General features: G+C 48.2%; 1 protein-coding gene, 1 non-coding gene and 1 pseudogene across 3 annotated transcripts; all 3 read left to right on the forward strand.

The window, feature by feature from the left end:
* The first annotated feature begins 5,267 nt into the window (after nucleotides 1–5,267).
* her8a (hairy-related 8a) lies at nucleotides 5,268–12,441 on the forward strand. 2 transcript variants are annotated; one of them, XM_088627992.1, is made up of 4 exons: nucleotides 5,268–5,858; nucleotides 7,803–7,898; nucleotides 9,285–9,363; nucleotides 9,999–12,441. In XM_088627992.1, the coding sequence occupies exons 1-4, from the start codon at nucleotides 5,796–5,798 to the stop codon at nucleotides 10,499–10,501; spliced, it is 741 nt and encodes a 246-aa protein (XP_088484118.1). In that variant the 5' UTR covers nucleotides 5,268–5,795; the 3' UTR covers nucleotides 10,502–12,441. The 2 variants fall into 2 exon arrangements, with proteins under 2 accessions (XP_088484118.1, XP_088484119.1); XM_088627993.1 differs by having other exon boundaries at nucleotides 9,288–9,363.
* A 619-nt stretch (nucleotides 12,442–13,060) lies between these two features.
* LOC148672334 (serum amyloid P-component-like) lies at nucleotides 13,061–17,092 on the forward strand (annotated as a pseudogene).
* On the forward strand, nucleotides 13,224–13,297 carry trnan-guu (transfer RNA asparagine (anticodon GUU)). Its single transcript has one exon. It is a non-coding gene; the product is annotated as a tRNA-Asn (tRNA).
* Nucleotides 17,093–17,106: the final 14 nt, after the last annotated feature.

Genomic DNA, 17,106 nt, shown 5'->3' on the forward strand with positions numbered 1-17,106 from the left:
AAACTGTCGCTGAGCAGACTGGTAATCAGCAGCTCTGGTCTCGGTTCTGTAGAAGTGTGCAGGGCGCTGGAAGGGCTCTGATCTTCAGAGGAAGGCGACTGAGGTGGTGCGTGGACGGGGGGACAGGGAGGGGGTGCTGAGACGCTGAGAGAGTGCTTGTGTTTGTGGGTTGGGGGGGATTTCCAAACCTCACACACAACTCTATCAAGTGTGCACCTCCTCCTCCCCCTCAGGGCCTAGAGTACATCATCTCCGATACACATGCTGACAGTCAAAGACAGACACATGCTGGCAGCCATCATCAAGGCCTGCTGGGCTTTTTAAGGTACAACTGGGGGGGGGGACGGACGTGATCCAATCTCCTACCCCCCTCCCACTTCCCATCAATCAGAATCCACCAGCCTCCAGCACGGCTAAGGAATACAACTCTGGGATACCCCATCGGAGCCCCCGCCCCACCCCCGACACACACACGGAGGGGAACACAGAGTCCTGTGCCACCACTCCCATCACACCAGCTGTGCTGCTGCACCGCAAATACAGTGGGAGGGAGAGCTTCCAACATCACAGCTTTGCCCAGACCAAGGGTGGGCCAGAACACAGGGAAGGAGACTTCCTATCCAGCCTGTCCTTCAGAGCCAAGTGGCCCCGAGCCTGGGTCTCGTGTGACATGAGTCTCAAGAAACTGGGGGTGCCCAGTGGATACAATTCCCTTCATGGATACACGTATGTGTATATATTTCTATACTGTATGTACATGTGTACAGGAAGAGGTAAAGGTTTATTCCATGCTGAATGAAAAAGAAAAGAAACACAATGTTTCAGCTGTGGATTCTTCTGCAGGTGACAAGGGTCCACACCCAAAATGTTGTGTCTCTTTTCATTTCCTTTCAACATGGAATACACTTTCTGTCACTAAGCGTTCTTTCCGGATCCTATGCAGATGATACGATCCGGGGTTGAGTGAGGAAACACTGGGAAAAAAAGCATGCAGGATACGGGAATAAAAACAGGGGGGCGTGTCCAAGGAGTGCTGGTGGTCGGGGGAGGTGTAAGCGAAGGAAACAATCCAGGCACGAGTCCAAAGAGAAATCCAAAAACAGGGCACAAGTCCAAGGCCAGGCGATCCATCCAAGACAGAAGATTAAAAACCAGAGCCGGGTCGGGACCGGCAGGGGGAAAGGGAACAGAAACAGAAACTAAAACCATAATGCATCCAGGTCCCGGGCTCGCATGATGCCAGAACCAATGCAGGGCCCTGATTAGCTTCAGCGTCTGGCTTTTAAGGGGGAACTGAAAAGGGCCTGGAACAAGGAACAGGTGCGGGGAATGAGGCAAACAGGGAAGGGCTTGCGATCGTGACACTTTCACCTGTTCCTTTGCAGTCTGTGTATGCTAACGCAGCTACCTTACCTCTACAAACCTACAAACTACAAACCTCTTTGTATATATATGTATATATGTGTATGTATAAATGTATATAGGCATAATGTATATGTAGTTCAGGTGGGTAGCTGCGTCAGCATGCGTAGGCTGCAAAGAAACAAGTAATAGGTTTATTCCATAATGTATATTTATAATGTATATGTATATGTGCATGTACTGTATGTAAAAATGTATACAGTATATGTATATAGATGTACATGAATTCTTTGTTCTCAGGCACAGTCTTGGTGAAAAGAGTAATAATTCAGGCACACTGGTTAAAAAATTATTTATTTACAAAGACAATACACATAGTAAACTACACACAACATAACCATACAATATGTTACACTATGTAAAAACTTTTAAATAAGGTGTCCCAGAGGCCTTACATCCTAACCACCCAGAAAAACCTCAGACTGCTACAAATTTCACTCAAAATAACGCCTACAAAGGCCAAAAGAAGAGATAAGCTACCTTCTAAACTAAACAGAATACAACTTGCGGTTAAATCTCTCTCTCTGCAAACCTGGATGCCACAAAGTGAATTAGAGCCTATTCTATTCTAAAAATGCACCCAGGAGAGGCTGTTTTAACTGTGAGGTTCTTTACACAGGTAATCCAAGTTTCTAACAGCAGCAGAATAGCAAGCTCACTTAATAAGGCTGAAATACTTCGCTCCAATCTGGTGTTTCTGAATGCTCTAAATAAAGAGCTCTTGCCTTCGATATCTTCATTTTCCTCTCCCTTTACCCTCTCTCCTCCCTCTCTCTTTCACTGGCTCCCTGTTTTATCCCCTGTTCCTGGACTGTTAGTTTACACTTAATAATTTACCCAGAACTTAATTGACTAATTAAGCAAACTTTGAGTAAACTAAGGTCAATTTTATGATCACTCTGATCACTGACGCTCCCTCCGCAAACTTTGAAGCTGGAAATGTTGACACTAGCCAGGTGTCCCGATTATTTCTACATTCACTTCATAACAATATGTATATATGCATATATTCAAGATGTTCATATATTGCACATATTGCATGAAGATGCATGAATTGAAGATGTAGCTAACTGCATCAGTTTTTCGTATGCAGCATATGTTAATATAAGGGAAGAAAGAAAACACAACATTTCGGCCGTGGAGCCTTCTTCAGGTGGACAAGGTGTAGATATGCAACCGAGATCACTGCATTGTAAGGATCCCATGTCTGGCGGAGACCAGGAGGAAATGCGCTGTTGCACTGTGTGTGTGCTGTGTATCTATTGTGTGAAGGTGACATGTGACATGTGCCTGTGTGAGAGGGAGAGAGAGAATGCGTGTATTTACATCTCAATGAGAGCTTGATAGCGGGGTCACTGACCTCGGCATCAAGTACTATTCTCGTTGCCTTCGCCCTCAACAACTGCCCGTATCCCCACCATAGCGAAGGGCTAGGAGTCACGACGTGCGCAAGTGATAAGGAACAGCGGTTGATGAAGACGGCAGAATAATGACTGCACAGCTCAGAGCATCGGCAATTTATTTAGATGTTGTTCTTGTGTCTTTCTAACGTTTATTACTCTGATCGTCATGACGATTACGTGCGTCATTATTTTTGGCTGACGTCATTTGACGCTTTCGCTTCATTGTTGTTTTCACCTGCTACGACTGCAGGCTGCTACTACTGCTACGGCGACTTAACTACCGGCACGCAGAATCTAATTTTTAGCCCTCCAATATTCAGAAATCTGTATTGAATTACAAGGTCTGAGCACTGCCACAGGTAACATTTTGGTTTGGATAATTCGCTTGTCTCGCGTTTTATTCGACCGTAAAAACACCCCCTTTCCGGTACTGTGGCTCTGCTCCTGAACATAGCAGAAGTCAGATCTGAGATTCCAGCGCACACGATCGTGGCCACAGCCCAACCGCTCCTCTCTCCCCGTACCTGCGAAGCGCGCACCCGCCTTGCCGCCGCGGGCACGCCTGACAGGGTCTGGGCGCGTTCTCGCAAGAGCACCCGCCCCCACTCCCCACTCCCCAACCTCCCCCTCCTTCGGGAAAATCGGCTAATTCGGATTTAAGTTATTTAAGGTCCCCTTATTAAGCCCTTAGCGCCCTGCCCATTGTTCCCTGGATGGCGTGTCATTAAGGCCGGACGAGGGAAAAGAGATCTCCGCGCTTCGCTGGAGTGTGTCCGCGCCAGTGACAATTGGGGCAGAGCTCCCACGCCGCTTCAGGAGAGGATAGTATTGTTGTGGAGATTTTTTTCTTAAGGAATAAGGCGTGTGTATGTGTCGGGGGGGATGGGGAATGTGACAATAGAGAGACAATAGCTCGTTACTGGAATTATTTAAGCTCCTACACACTTGTCTGCATCCCATTAGTGTCGTTTACTTTCAGAGTTCTAGGGATATAATGTCACGATGAAATGACCCCCGAGAGGAGGTACACGGCACACCTACGACTGAAGTAAAGTTTCCACGCCGACGTCCGAGCACGGTCACCGAGGACAGGCTGGTGTGGGCGTCTCTCGGATGAGGATCTGACTGCTCGGCCCTGTTCGCAAGAGAAAGTGTTAACTCTGCTGAAATCACTTCTTAATTGAATGCTTGTTCGGCTGTGTATTGGAGCCGCCGGGGGGCACAATGGCTGCCACGCGTGTCCGCCTGGTGGTGGGAAGAAGGGAGTCCCCTCTTCCACGCCAAGCGCCACTTTGGGCTGAAACGCGCTATATGAACAGAGCTTTACAGCGAAAGTTCGGGAAGGGGCGTCAACGGCCGCGGTCCAGCAGCCTCAACCGACAGCAATTCAAATACTGCGCGTGACCCCCTTCTCTCCCTCGCGCGTCTCTCCTCCACCCCGTGTCCACCTCTGCGGTCACTCCTCAGTTCCAGGCTCCGCGTCCTGGGGGCAGGAGAGTAGCCCTCAGCCAGGCGGGTTAAGCCAAATCAATCGGAACCGTAAAGACCCGATACATGCCTTTTTAAAACGCCCAATTCTCGGCTGTTGTCATTCCTAGTGAACGTGTGCTTATCGACTGGACGCATTCCGTGGTTTTTGTTTTTTTCTTTCCTTTCGTCCTCAAATCCAATCGCTTTTCGCGGCCGTCTGGCACTTTCGAACAAGTCTCGATCTTTCTCGGAACTTGTATCAGTGGCGCCAAAGCCTCTATAACGGTTCTGCCTCTTCCTTCCACCCAGGTCTGGGGCTGAGTGGTGTGAGTGATATATGAGTGATGATAATTGGAGATACCACATACATCTAGATATTCACTGACACGCACGGAGAGACACAAATTTACCACATGAAAGTCTGCACAGTCGGCATGGAGACAAGACAACAACTTTAGGAACTTTTAGGTTTGAAAAAAAAAGTCACCCAGCTTTGGAAAAAAAAGGTATTTTAAGATGTTAGGTGGAAAGATCGAACATCCTCTTTAAGAAGATACCATCTTTATCGGGTCATTTTCTCCGTTTTAATACAGCCCCCCTCCCCACAGGATGATCAACTGCCAGCCTCACAGACGCACCGCTCTCCTTCTCAGCTCTGAAATAACTACCGGATTTTTTTTATTATTATTAATAGGACAGACAATTTCCATCTGCCATCTAATAGCTACTATTAGAGCTTCAAAGCTACTGTTATGAAGAAAGTATGAGAAACCATGCCGGCAGGTGATATGAACCGCATCGCCCGCAGCCTCGGCCCTGCGCCTCAAGAGGCGGGCACGAACAAAGCTGGAGCTAAACAGGGGTGAAGGCTGGACTGGGAGGACGGGCTACACGGTATCGCGGTCGAGGCGGATGGGGCCCTTCACGCGCCCCGGCTTTCTCGGCTGGGGAGAGCGCCTTGACCGCCGCGCGCTCAGAGGAGCTGGAAACGAGGAACACGCGCGCCCCCGATCCCACACTCCGCTCCTCTCTCTGCGCCTATCCTTTCTTCTTGTGTCTCCCGTCCTCCCAGCCCATCGGCCCTCGGCTGCGTCTCCTGTCTCCTCTTCCTCTCCCTTTTTTTCCCTCGCCGCTCCTGCTCTCTTCCTCTATCCTGTTCTCCCCACTCTGCCTCCTCTCTCTCCTCTCACTCCCCTCTTCCAGCGGCCGGGTAGAGACTGTGGGAAAGTGCGTGGAAGCCCGGACCCACACATTGTCATGCAAATTCAGGACCCCGAAGAAGGGCAGTGTGGGGGTGGGGGGCTGTTATATGTAGCCAGTGTGTGAGTCGCATTCAACACTGCGAAAAGCGCACCAAACGCGCAGCTCTCGGGCTCCCCGGCAGCGCTTGTGCGAGGGCACTGCGGTCACTCGGGACGAGAGGGAAACTCGTTATTGCTCACCCGTACATTTTCCACAGTCGTGCACGCGTGGGAAGCCACACGTAAATACGCAAGCAACATGACCGCTTCCAATGTGGAGACGTCTTCCGACAGGAATTACAGCGCCAAAGAAGAAAGAAAGGTAAGAAAGAAAGACCTTTTAATTTCATCCGCTTTGGTATCGGCCAAAATCCAAGGGAAACTGGACTTCGACTGCAGGGGCCTGTTTTTTTTGGGGGGAACAGCCACTTAAGCAAAGCATGCACACCTGTTGTTTCCACGCGAAAGATACCGTCTTTCAAGCGAATCCTGCCGGTTTCCTCAAATATGTAATCGGAACGAGAGAAAGACATTAACGCGCCCCATCGTGCAGGGAGATATCACCTTTTTTTCCCGTTCATAAACACCAGTCTGTTCATAAAAATCACTTCGGGTTCTAAGAAAAAAAGCCTCGACTCTTTCACTCGCCGCCTCTCACACGCGTGTTTTTCATAGTTTTGGACTTGAGTCAGCAGAATGATTCCGTCTGGCAGGGCATTAGTCAGCACGGCACCATGAAACGGGACGCCGTTTGCTTACGGGTGTGAAACTCCAGTTCCTGGAATAACGAAAAGGCTGCGGTTTGAGCGCTTCTCTTCACAGATAACCAGCGAGGCGCCTCCTGAAATGAACCTTCGCTCGGCGGGCGTTTCTTGAGGCGGTCTCAATATTGTCGGAGAACAGAGACCACGCAGTCAGAGGAGGAAGCTGGCGTGGTACAGGGAGTTGTTCTCCTTGTGCAACTGGGCAGTTAGGCGCCTTTTCCCGAATACTTGTGATTAGTGACTAGTGATAGAATTACGCCTTCCTCACTCCTAACCCCGAGAACAGCAGAAACCGCTGAATTAAACTGAGCTAAAACCCAAGTAATCTAGTTATCTGATAACTGAATTAGGGTAAACATTCGACAACGCGACGATGTTTTTTAGTGATTAAGAGACAGTGTTGAGCAAGGCATTATTGAGTTAGACAAAAGTCGCCATTGGGCTGTGCGGTTATTCCACCAGTGCATGGTGAAATTGCACACGGAAACGTGCTATCTCGTAATTACCAGGCAATTATCTTGTTGTTGCAAAATACTACATGTCGTAATGACGAGATAGCAGATTATCCAGTAATCAGGAGATGGTACATTCTCGCGTACTTTACGTGCTAATCGCGCGGGAGCACAGTTATCAGGAGTTGACTTGCGGGTTAAAGCGGTGGAAACGACTGCAGGGCACACTCGTTCGTGTTTAAGGAGAAGTGTGAGTGTCCTCGTGGTTACACTCGTGTTCACACGAGGAAGAAAATCTAACACTTTGTCATGACCAACCCCCAGCGGAAGGCAGTGCTGGACACTGCCACCAACACTAAACTCACAGTTCTAGCTGAGCTCTGGGTAGCTGCTAAATGCCCTCAGTGCACAATGCAACAGGTTGTTCATACAGTCAAGTGATCACTGCTCTCTCCTAATTACAACACAATTACAGTACTATCTCATAATAAGATCAGTTCATTTTATTGGCCATATACAATTTCTTGTATTAGGAAGTTGTCTTTTCGCACTTGATCTCCATGAGACACACAGACAGGGAGAGAAGCTGGGGGTCAGAGCGCAGGGTCAGCCATTTATACGGCACTCCTGGAGCAGCTGGGGTTAAGGGCCTTGATCAGGGGCCCAACGGAGTAGGATTCCTCTGCCAGCCACAAGATACGAGCCAGTAACCTTCCAGCCACAGATCCTTGGCCACAGAGCCACCACACTGCTCCTAATTTTCTGGTAATTAGGAGACAAAACATAATTCTTTTTCCTTGATGGCAGCCATGCTCACCGGTAGTTGTACTATCCATCAGATGGACTGTCCACTGTCCAGATTGTGTTGCTTTCAGCACAGTTTTGTCTTCAGTTGATGTCCATGTAAGATTCTGGAAACAATACTTGGAACTAAATCAGCAGATAATCTCTAGTGATAAATTTCGATAGTAACAACAACAGTGATCTTTCAACAAGCAAGACCTTTTTAGTTCTTACAATGTTGTGATTTTTTTTTTACTTTATACACAGCTGAGGAAGCCTCTGATTGAGAAAAGACGCCGGGAAAGAATCAACAGCAGTTTGGAGCAGCTCAAGGGCATTATGGTGGATGCCTATAACCTGGATGTGAGTCAGGACACTGGACACTGTAATACAATTGCCAACACTGTGGACACTGTACTGTACAATGACCAGCAATACAATCAAGTTCACTGTGCACACTGTGTACAATGACCAGCACTGTGCACACTGTGCAATACAATCAATAGCACTGTGCACACTGTACTGTGCAATCACCAGCATGGTGCACGCTGTACTGTACAATTGCCAGCACTGTGCACACTGTGCAATACAATTGCCAGCACTTTGCACACTGTATTGTAGAAATGCCAGCTCTGTGCACACTGTGCAATACAAATGCCAGCACCGTGCACACTGTACTGTACAATCTCCAGCACTGTGCACACTGTGCAATACAATCGCCAGCACTGTGCACACTGTACTGTACAATCACCGGCACTATTCACACTCTAATATACAATCGCCAGCACTGTGCACACTGTACTGTACAATCTCCAGCACTGTGCACACTGTGCAATACAATTGCCAGCACTTTGCACACTGTATTGTAGAAATGCCAGCTCTGTGCACACTGTGCAATACAAATGCCAGCACTGTGCACACTGCACTGTACAATCTCCAGCACTGTGCACACTGTGCAATACAATCGCCAGCACTGTGCACACTGTACTGTACAATCACCAGCACTATTCACACTCTTATATACAATCGCCAGCACTGTGCATACTGTACTGTACAATCACCAGCACTGTGCACACTGTGCAATACAATCGCCAGCACTGTGCACACTGTACTGTACAATCTCCAGCACTGTGCACACTGTGCAATACAATCACCAGCACTGTGCACACTGTACTATAAAAACACCAGCACTGTGCACACTGTGCAATACAATCAGTATCACTGTGCACACTGTACACTATAAACCCATAATATTAACCAAAAATGATCTCAGGATCTCCTTAGCATTTTATTCCATTTAGAAATAAAATATTGAAATTGCAATGGTGGATTTCTGTCCTTATATGTATTTATTAATATAGGCCATACTTTCTGATTTTTAGAAGATGTAAGCTGCTGTGCAACATATTGAGTGCATTCACAGATTTTTAGTGCGAGGTAACTATTTCAATCCTTATGGTCATCATAATCAATTTTACATGCAGTAGTACAGCTGTGCCGCTGTGAACCCCCCTAGAGGTTTATTTCTCTCCTTTACAGAATGGCTACCCCCTGGATTTATGCATATGCAATTGCTGCAAACATCAGCAGCAGGAAGGATATATCAGCATTAGGCTGGTTAATTGACTCAATAAAGTTGCTCAATAAAGTCGCCCAGTTTCCTGTAGCAACAGGAGGCAGGGAGTAGATGGCAAGTTTGTAGCTGTTCCCTAATGCCCCCTACCTGTTTCTCTGTGTACTGCCTTGCAGCAGTCCAAGCTGGAGAAGGCTGACGTCCTGGAGATCACAGTGCAGCACATGGAGGGTCTGCAGAGGAGACAGGCCAGCGGTAAGTGATACCAGACTGGGCACAGTGACTGTGACTGACGATGCCTCTGAACAGTGTCACCCAGCGATAGAGAATGGGTCTGCTGGCATGCTGAGCGCGGCCAGCCACATGGCCCATGCGGAATCAAAAGGACAGTGACTTGCAGAATCCTGAGGTGCTGTTTCTTCTCATTCTTCTCCCACTCCTGCCTGCTGATCCACAAGACCTAAACTCCCAAGAAGAAGCTGCGGGTGAATATCTTTCACTTTTGGCAGTGTACGTGCTCAGCAGTCCTGAGAGCTAGTGACTGAGACCTTGACGATACAGAAGAGCTGGTGTCTGATGTGTTCAGCCATTCTGCAAATTTTCAGACTTCCAGGGTCTAGATTAAGTGAGCTCAGAATCAGGTGCTGCTCTTTTTTCCCCACAAAGAGCCGTGAGAGGTGGCTGTCCATGTTGAAGGCGATTGCTACTTTGGATGCAGCCTTTCTACATGTGTGGTGAAAGACACCAGAGTGACAGGCTGAATCATTAACCATGAATATGATCCAGACTGAAGCACAAAGAGGAGTCCAGGGACAGCTGGTGATGGTTTTCACACAGAGACCAACAATGATGGATGTTGGCTCATACAGCTCTTCTGGTCTGGCCTGCAGGTGGTGGAAAACCAGGGTTCGAGTCCCGGCAGCGCTACAGCAGCGGCTACATCCAGTGCATGCACGAGGTGCACAACTTGCTTCTCAGCTGCCCGGGGATGGACAAGAACGTGGGCGCGCGCCTCCTCAACCATCTCCTCAAGTCGCTGCCACGCATCACTGGAGAGGCCGGGTCTCCGGCGGCGTGCGGCGGTGGTGCTGCCAGCCCCGGCGGTGCCCACCACGCGCCCATCCTGGCACCATCCTCCCCGGTGTACGAACCTCGACCTGCGCACCTTCCTTCCCCATCCCCCCTGGCGCATGCCCCTGGGGCACAGCGCCAGCACCACCATCTCAACCCCAGCCGCCTGCTGTCCCCCACCACGGCGTCCCAGCCCGAGGCGCCGGAGGGCAGTGGCGGCAGTGGGGAGACGGCGCCCTCCTCCCCCGGTTCGCCGCTACCCAGCCCCCACAGGGCTCTGCCCCTCCCAGGCAGCGACCCCTCCATGTGGAGACCATGGTAGGACAAACCACAGCTACACAGATCAACCAGTGGCAATAATTCCCCCAATTTCTAAGGCACGGGCAGACATCTGGAGGTTTTCCGAGGGAGGGGACAGATTTTAGGGGTTTTATTCTACCCGATCTCTTCCTTACCTAACCGAACCAATTAACCTCTTCATCGGGCCATTTTAGACAATTGCAAAAGGCTTGAATTTTCTCCAGCTTGACATTTCTCAAAAAACCTGATAAACAGAATCCAGCAGGGGGGAGTGTTGAAGTGGGTAGGTGGGCCGTCCTGGTCCAGAAGAGCACCTGTCCATCAGGTACATAGGTCATCATTTCAACCATTAATTCCCACACTGCTAACCACATCACCCTCTTTGGTAGGATAATCTAAGCATGTTTTGTTAAGGAAAGCATGTATACTCATCCAATGGCCTTCCGGGACAAGTGTCCACTCTAGGTCTTTAAAAAGTAAGGAATGAGCTAATATTCTGGTTGGACTGTGGCACTCTGGGACCAAGGACAGCTACTGTGGGACCAGTCGAAGCTACAGGCTCCTTTTTCCTGCTTCTGGAGAACTACAGGGGCTTTTCTTTTACCGACGTCTTCCACTACAACTCTGAATGGCTTAACTGGATGAATGTTGGACTGACGTGGCCTACATTTCTCAAACCCTTGTTGGCTAATACCAAGAGCAAAGCATACACAGGAGATCTATGGTGTTACACTGCTCTTTTAAACCTCAGGGACAAACAAATTGATCTGTTCTCTCCTGAGGTTTGGAGTTCAGCATCCACTGATCATCAAGAGGAAGAAAGAGCTGTAAGTGACTCCTGATGGTGTTTTTCTTGAGTTTCCATCTTCAACTCTGCATACAGCTTCTTCATTCATTATTGAACTTGTTTCCTGATTAGCTGGCTATGCTATTTCAAGCCTTTAACCTCTGAGCAGTTGAAAATAAACAGGAAACCTGCAGAACTGAAACTATTCAGGACCAGAGTCTGACTATTGCTGACATTCACCACCCATTGCATATGATATTAAAGTAATGCTGGATTGAGCACTGATCAGGACCATTACAGATGCAGTACAGATATGCTGCAAATGAAATGGGAATAATTGCAGGTTATGTTTTTGTGATGCTTGTTCCCTGTGGTGAAATTGCCTGGTATACGATATTTGCGTTGTCTTACTTCTAATGAAGTGACTTGTAATCTGTACGGATGTTTGCAGTCTTACTCTTTGCATCTCGACTGTCTTTTTTTATTTTCATAAATGAGTGTGTGGAGGTTTCATTCCAGAGCCACGAATAGGATGTAGTAGTAGCTGTTGTTGTTGTTGTTAGTAGAATATGTGTTGCATAAAAATCGGAATTTCTGACTAGAAAAAAATCATTTATCTTCTGACAAGCAAATCTTTAAAAAAGGGTATATTGTTTAAGTGTTGCTTGAAGGACCACAAGACTGAACGATGTGTTTTGGTCGAGTGTTTCAGAAGAGTTTTCTACAATTTGTTTTGAGAAAAAAAAGATGTTTTCCTCAACTAGGGACCTGAACTCCAGCCCTTCATATTGAAGTGACAGATCTGTAGCAGGTGTTAATGAAACAAGAGAGAAGTAAATGCAGAGAGAGAGAGGTGCATTGTTGTGCTCTATATCGTTAGTGACACTTCAGAATGGCAACTTTAAGGCGTGTCATACACTTTATTACTGAAACACAGCTGGTGGAGCGCGAGTACCTCTAACACATGTTGCATTACTGTAATGCAAAATGTACGGATTAGTAATTATTAGCGAAATAGTATAATTGCTTAACTGCTTAAATAGGTTGTCCAATATTTTCTTGTACAGCATTCAGACCCAGATAATTACTGTCAATGACACGTCCCGTCGTTAATATTATTCAAATGTACATTTTGTATGTATTTAATCAAGTAAAAAGTGAACACACTAGTTTAACCGCCGTGATTTGCTCTTTGCCTCGAATCAACTGCTCCTTAGAAGAATAACGTCTTGGTTGCGGTTTTGTTTAACGCAAGTATAAATAGCTGTGTGTCCACCAGAACAAGCTGAACAAGCGGGAGAAAACCCAACCTTTGCGTCCGCATAACTAGAGCAAAAACATTCAGGGCAGATGTACAAATATCCTGCTGTAGGAGCGAAGACGCGCGCTTTTTTGCTACACAGGTGTTGCTGTTTTCACGAGGCGTTGGCCTGGGCGGACAAGCCGTCGTTTCCGCGAGGACGTTAGGCCACTGGAGGTTATAACCCAGGCTTAAAGCGCACGTGTCAAGCGCTGCATTATGAAACCACTGTCCCCCTCGCACGCTGACGTGACTCGGGCAGCTTGCGTCCTTTACCAAACCATGTCGACATTCTTCCTAACACAGAGTTACATAAAAAGCCCCTGCAGCATGTCCACAAAAACCATCACAGACTTTTCAATCTGCTGACCTCATTGTCACGGTTACTTTCCCCGCCACGGACCCGGGGAATCTCTCGTTGACGCAGACTGAGAAAAGAAAAACAAAAGCCATCAGCGCCCCCTGCTGGAAGCTTTGAGAAAGGGACTACTACGATGTCATTGGAGATATCTGTTCAAAGGTACTTTGAAGAACAACCTCCACTGCTATTATTAGAACTGCCCATAGCATCAACACTTCTAGTATCAATAAGCGGGATGAGAAAACATCGTTGTATACGCGCCATGTCCATGGAAGAGCGTGTCCGGGTGCCTGTAGGTCTCTGTGGCGCAATCGGTTAGCGCGTTCGGCTGTTAACCGAAAGGTTGGTGGTTCGAGCCCACCCAGGGACGCAAGGTCGCCTTTTACTAGAAGGTGTCATCTTCGGGCTTTTATGCTCATCAATATAATCAATAATCACCTCCATAAACAGACACGACTAACTCCGACATAAGGCCAGCCTTCGAAAGGCACAATTCAGATGTTGGGCTGTCCAAACACACCGCAGGAATCGAACATCAGCATCCCGTCTCTCACATTTTTTGTTTCCAATTTTTTGGGGGGAATTGAACAAGCAACATCAGGACCATAACAAGTGACACCAAGAAACAGTGCATAAAGTGTGACAGATTCGCTCCCCCTCATTCCCCCAGCGATCCCCCTAAAAAACCTCAGACCCCCTACAACCAGATCTGCGCGGACCCCCTTTTTAACCGGTAAACCTCGCAGATAAGGTTTACCACTACAGCTCCCTCAACACAGGCTCTCCGGTGCCCAGGATCTGGTGTGCAGGGTTGCGTACCCCATCTCTAGAGCCTCACCTCAAGGTGACTTCGAAGTGACTTCGGATTTCCATTCCAACTCCGCTCTTAACGAGCTCGACCAGCTCGTTACCAGTTCAGGTGGGTAGCTGCGTCAGCATGCGTAGGCTGCAAAGGAACGAGTAATCGGTTTATTCCCTGCTGAAATAAAAGAGGAAAGAAAAACACAACGTTTCGGCCGTGGCCAGCTCGTTACTAGTTCGACCGGGCCAGCTGAACTCCTCCCTTCGGCTCTTCAGCTTCCGCGGCGTAGAAGAGACTTTGAATACCTGCTCAGCCTCTCGGTCGCTGTGATTTCGGGTTGACATATATAAAGCGCCGTCTTTCGGATGAGATGTTAAACCGGGGTCCTGACTCAGTGGTCATTAAAGATCCCCGGGCATTTCTCCATAAGAGTAGGGAGGTATCCCGGTGTCCGGGCCAAATTCCCCCCCCTCGGCCTTAACCGTGGTCTCCGGATTTTCCCCATGTATGATTGGCTTGCACTCGCGTGTGATGGACTGGCGCCCAGTCCTGGGTGTGCCCTGCCTTGCGCTCTTTGGGTAGGCTCCAGCTTCCCGCGACACAGAGTCGTGTAAAGCGGTTTGGCAAATGACATTTCATGATATATATATATAAAGCAGAGCTTTCGATAGCGTATGGTTTTCAAAGACAACACTTTTTTTTACCTGGTATACCTTACCAGCTCTGTTGCAGAACAGGCCTGGGCTCGGACGAAACAAAAAAAAAAGATAAGATAAAACCGAGAACCACAACAAAGCGACAACCTGTTAAGAGTTACGAGAACGAAACAGTTGCGATTCACGCACACCGTGCCGGTGTGTCTGTCTCTGACACATCCTCGGCAAGACTCGAGAAAATAATGACATTTCCTGAATTACAGGTGCGGTCCCGTGCTGTCTTGTAGCTTTCCTCCAGAGATCTCGGCTCAACACCTTGATGAAACCTGATCACACATTAATGCGGTTACTGTGAAGCGTGCACCGCGAAATCACAGTTTCTCCTTTGGCAGGTATTGACAGAGAAAATGCACATCTCTAGTAATATAGACTATAGAGGGAAACCGAAATGGGAATTAGAGAGCTGGTTTAACTTGGCAGAGCGAGGTCAAAAGCAACTGTACAGACTGAGATACAGCTTTCTTTATCGCCTGTGATAAGTTTGCTTGTATTGTTTATAAGAAGCTCGGCTTAATAACGGTGGAAGGATTTCGAAGCAACGTTTTCTAAACTTTGGTAAACGCAACCGGCTTGAAACCCACAACCCCAAGGGAATCCAGCCCTTATTAGGCGTCTTGAGCTGCTCAACCACGCGTAACCCCGGCTCTTCTGTGGGTGGTTGTAGGAACTTTGGTCTCGACCTCCGCTCACCGCCCAGGAGACAAGCTGGGCGAAGCAGAAAAAATGTCGGCTTTACTAAGCCGAGGAACCCGTGTCGGAAAACGATAAGATAACATGAAGATAAACATTAGTTAATAATTACAATGTGAAAAAAAGCACTTTCTTGTTAACCGCAGAGAAATAAATCTTTGAATTTTCCACGAAGTCACCAGCTTGGAGAATATGGTTCCATGAGGGAAACACCTTTGGTCGCCAATGATATCGCCTGTGATAACACGAAGAAGCGAACAATGGCGAATCTCTGTTTTGGTTTACTACCCAAAAGGCTTAATATGACGCATGCCAGCCAATTGGTTTTCTAGAGGCGTTGCTGCCTGGATTCCCTCCACTCGTTGACCCGTCTGGACAACAGTGTGCAGCCGTGTGGACAGCAGCCGCAGACTGATTCACTGCCGGAACACAGTGGGCGCGAAAGAAGGATGCCCTTCCCGTCATCCCTTTCGGGCAGGGAGCCTAACATTTGACCGGACACTTTTTTCCTTAAGGAACAAGTAATAGGTTTATTCCATGCTGAAAAAAAAGAAGAAAGAAAACACAACGTTTCGGCCGTGGAGCCTTCTTCAGGTGTGAGAGCTTCAGCTTCTTCTGCTCACACCTGAAGAAGGCTCCACGGCCGAAACGTTGTGTTTTCTTTCTTCTTTTTTTCAGCATGGAATAAACCTACTGTATTACTTGTTCCCTTCAGCCTACGCATGCTGACGCAGCTGCCCACCTGAACTTGTTTATTAAGATCAGTTTAGAAAAACAAAGATCTAAATGGATTAATAGGGATTTTAACTCTTCGAGGTGTTTAGGGAAAACGATTCTGACACTCGTTTTTATTTTTCAAAAAGGGAATCGATGCTGTTTAGGGGCGAAAAGGTGGAATATTGCATATCTGTAACCATATCTGTATATCGGCTCTCCTGCAGATCTGTCGGGAAGTTTTCATTTTTCCCGAGCAGTCAGACTCGGCGTAATGTGAAGCTGTTTCCGGAGGAGGAAGGCAGTCTGAACGCCTGTACCGTCTGCCTGCGGTTCTTGTCTGACCTCCCTCGCCGCCCGATATTCTCCTTGGCCACAGCCACCTCACACAACTCTTTCATGATCACAAAAGAAGGACTGGGCGTGTTGTCGGCCACGGCCTTGTGAATTTCACGGAGGTGGCCGGGGACAAGCCCCTGTCCGAGTGGAATCACCTGTGTGTGACCTGGGAGACGAGCAGCGGCGTCACGCTGGTGTGGGCCAACGGCCGAGGAAGCGTGCGTAAAGGGGTACACCGCGGCCTGACGATTGAGGCTCGACCCAGCATCGTGTTGGGTCAGGATCAGGACACCTACGGGGGGCGGTTTCTCCATCCACGACAGCTTTGTCGCCCAGATCGCGGACGTGCAGACGTGGGACTACGAGCTGTCTCTGCGCGAGATCGCGGCCGTCAAAGACGGATCCTCCTTCGTGCCGGGAAACGTGTTGAACTGGCGGGCGTTGCGTTTCGCCTCGTTCGGCTACGTGATTCTCGAGGAAGACCAGAACCTGGAGCCCAGTTTGAGCTCCTGCTACGGGGGAAAGCAGCGGTGGACCTCTGGGGACGTAAAGGCCGTGGAGGAAAATTCAGTTTGACCGCGTTACGTTTTGGCGAGGGCTTGTCGCCTGTGTGACAACCTCAGGCCGCCACACGCGGATACATACAGACTGAGCCGCATAAGGATCAGTCTCTCTCACGCACACGCCCGCTGTCACCTGCTGTACATACCGCAAGCTCAGGAAAAAAAAAATATCCGGTAGTTGTTTTTCCTTTAATGAATGGGGACATTGTGATTTGACAGACCTTGCTGATTTAGAGATTACGATCGTTTTAGGTTCATTGCTTATCACAAATCTGGAGCTTTCAGCCTATGCTGTGACAAAAAATATATCGTTCAACCGATTCAACAGTCGAGTCTTTTTTTAAATTAATCTGTA

This window comes from Lepisosteus platostomus, chromosome 4 (assembly GCF_059453375.1).
Source record: "Lepisosteus platostomus isolate fLepPlt1 chromosome 4, fLepPlt1.hap1, whole genome shotgun sequence".
NCBI classification, from domain to species: Eukaryota; Metazoa; Chordata; class Actinopteri; order Semionotiformes; family Lepisosteidae; genus Lepisosteus; species Lepisosteus platostomus.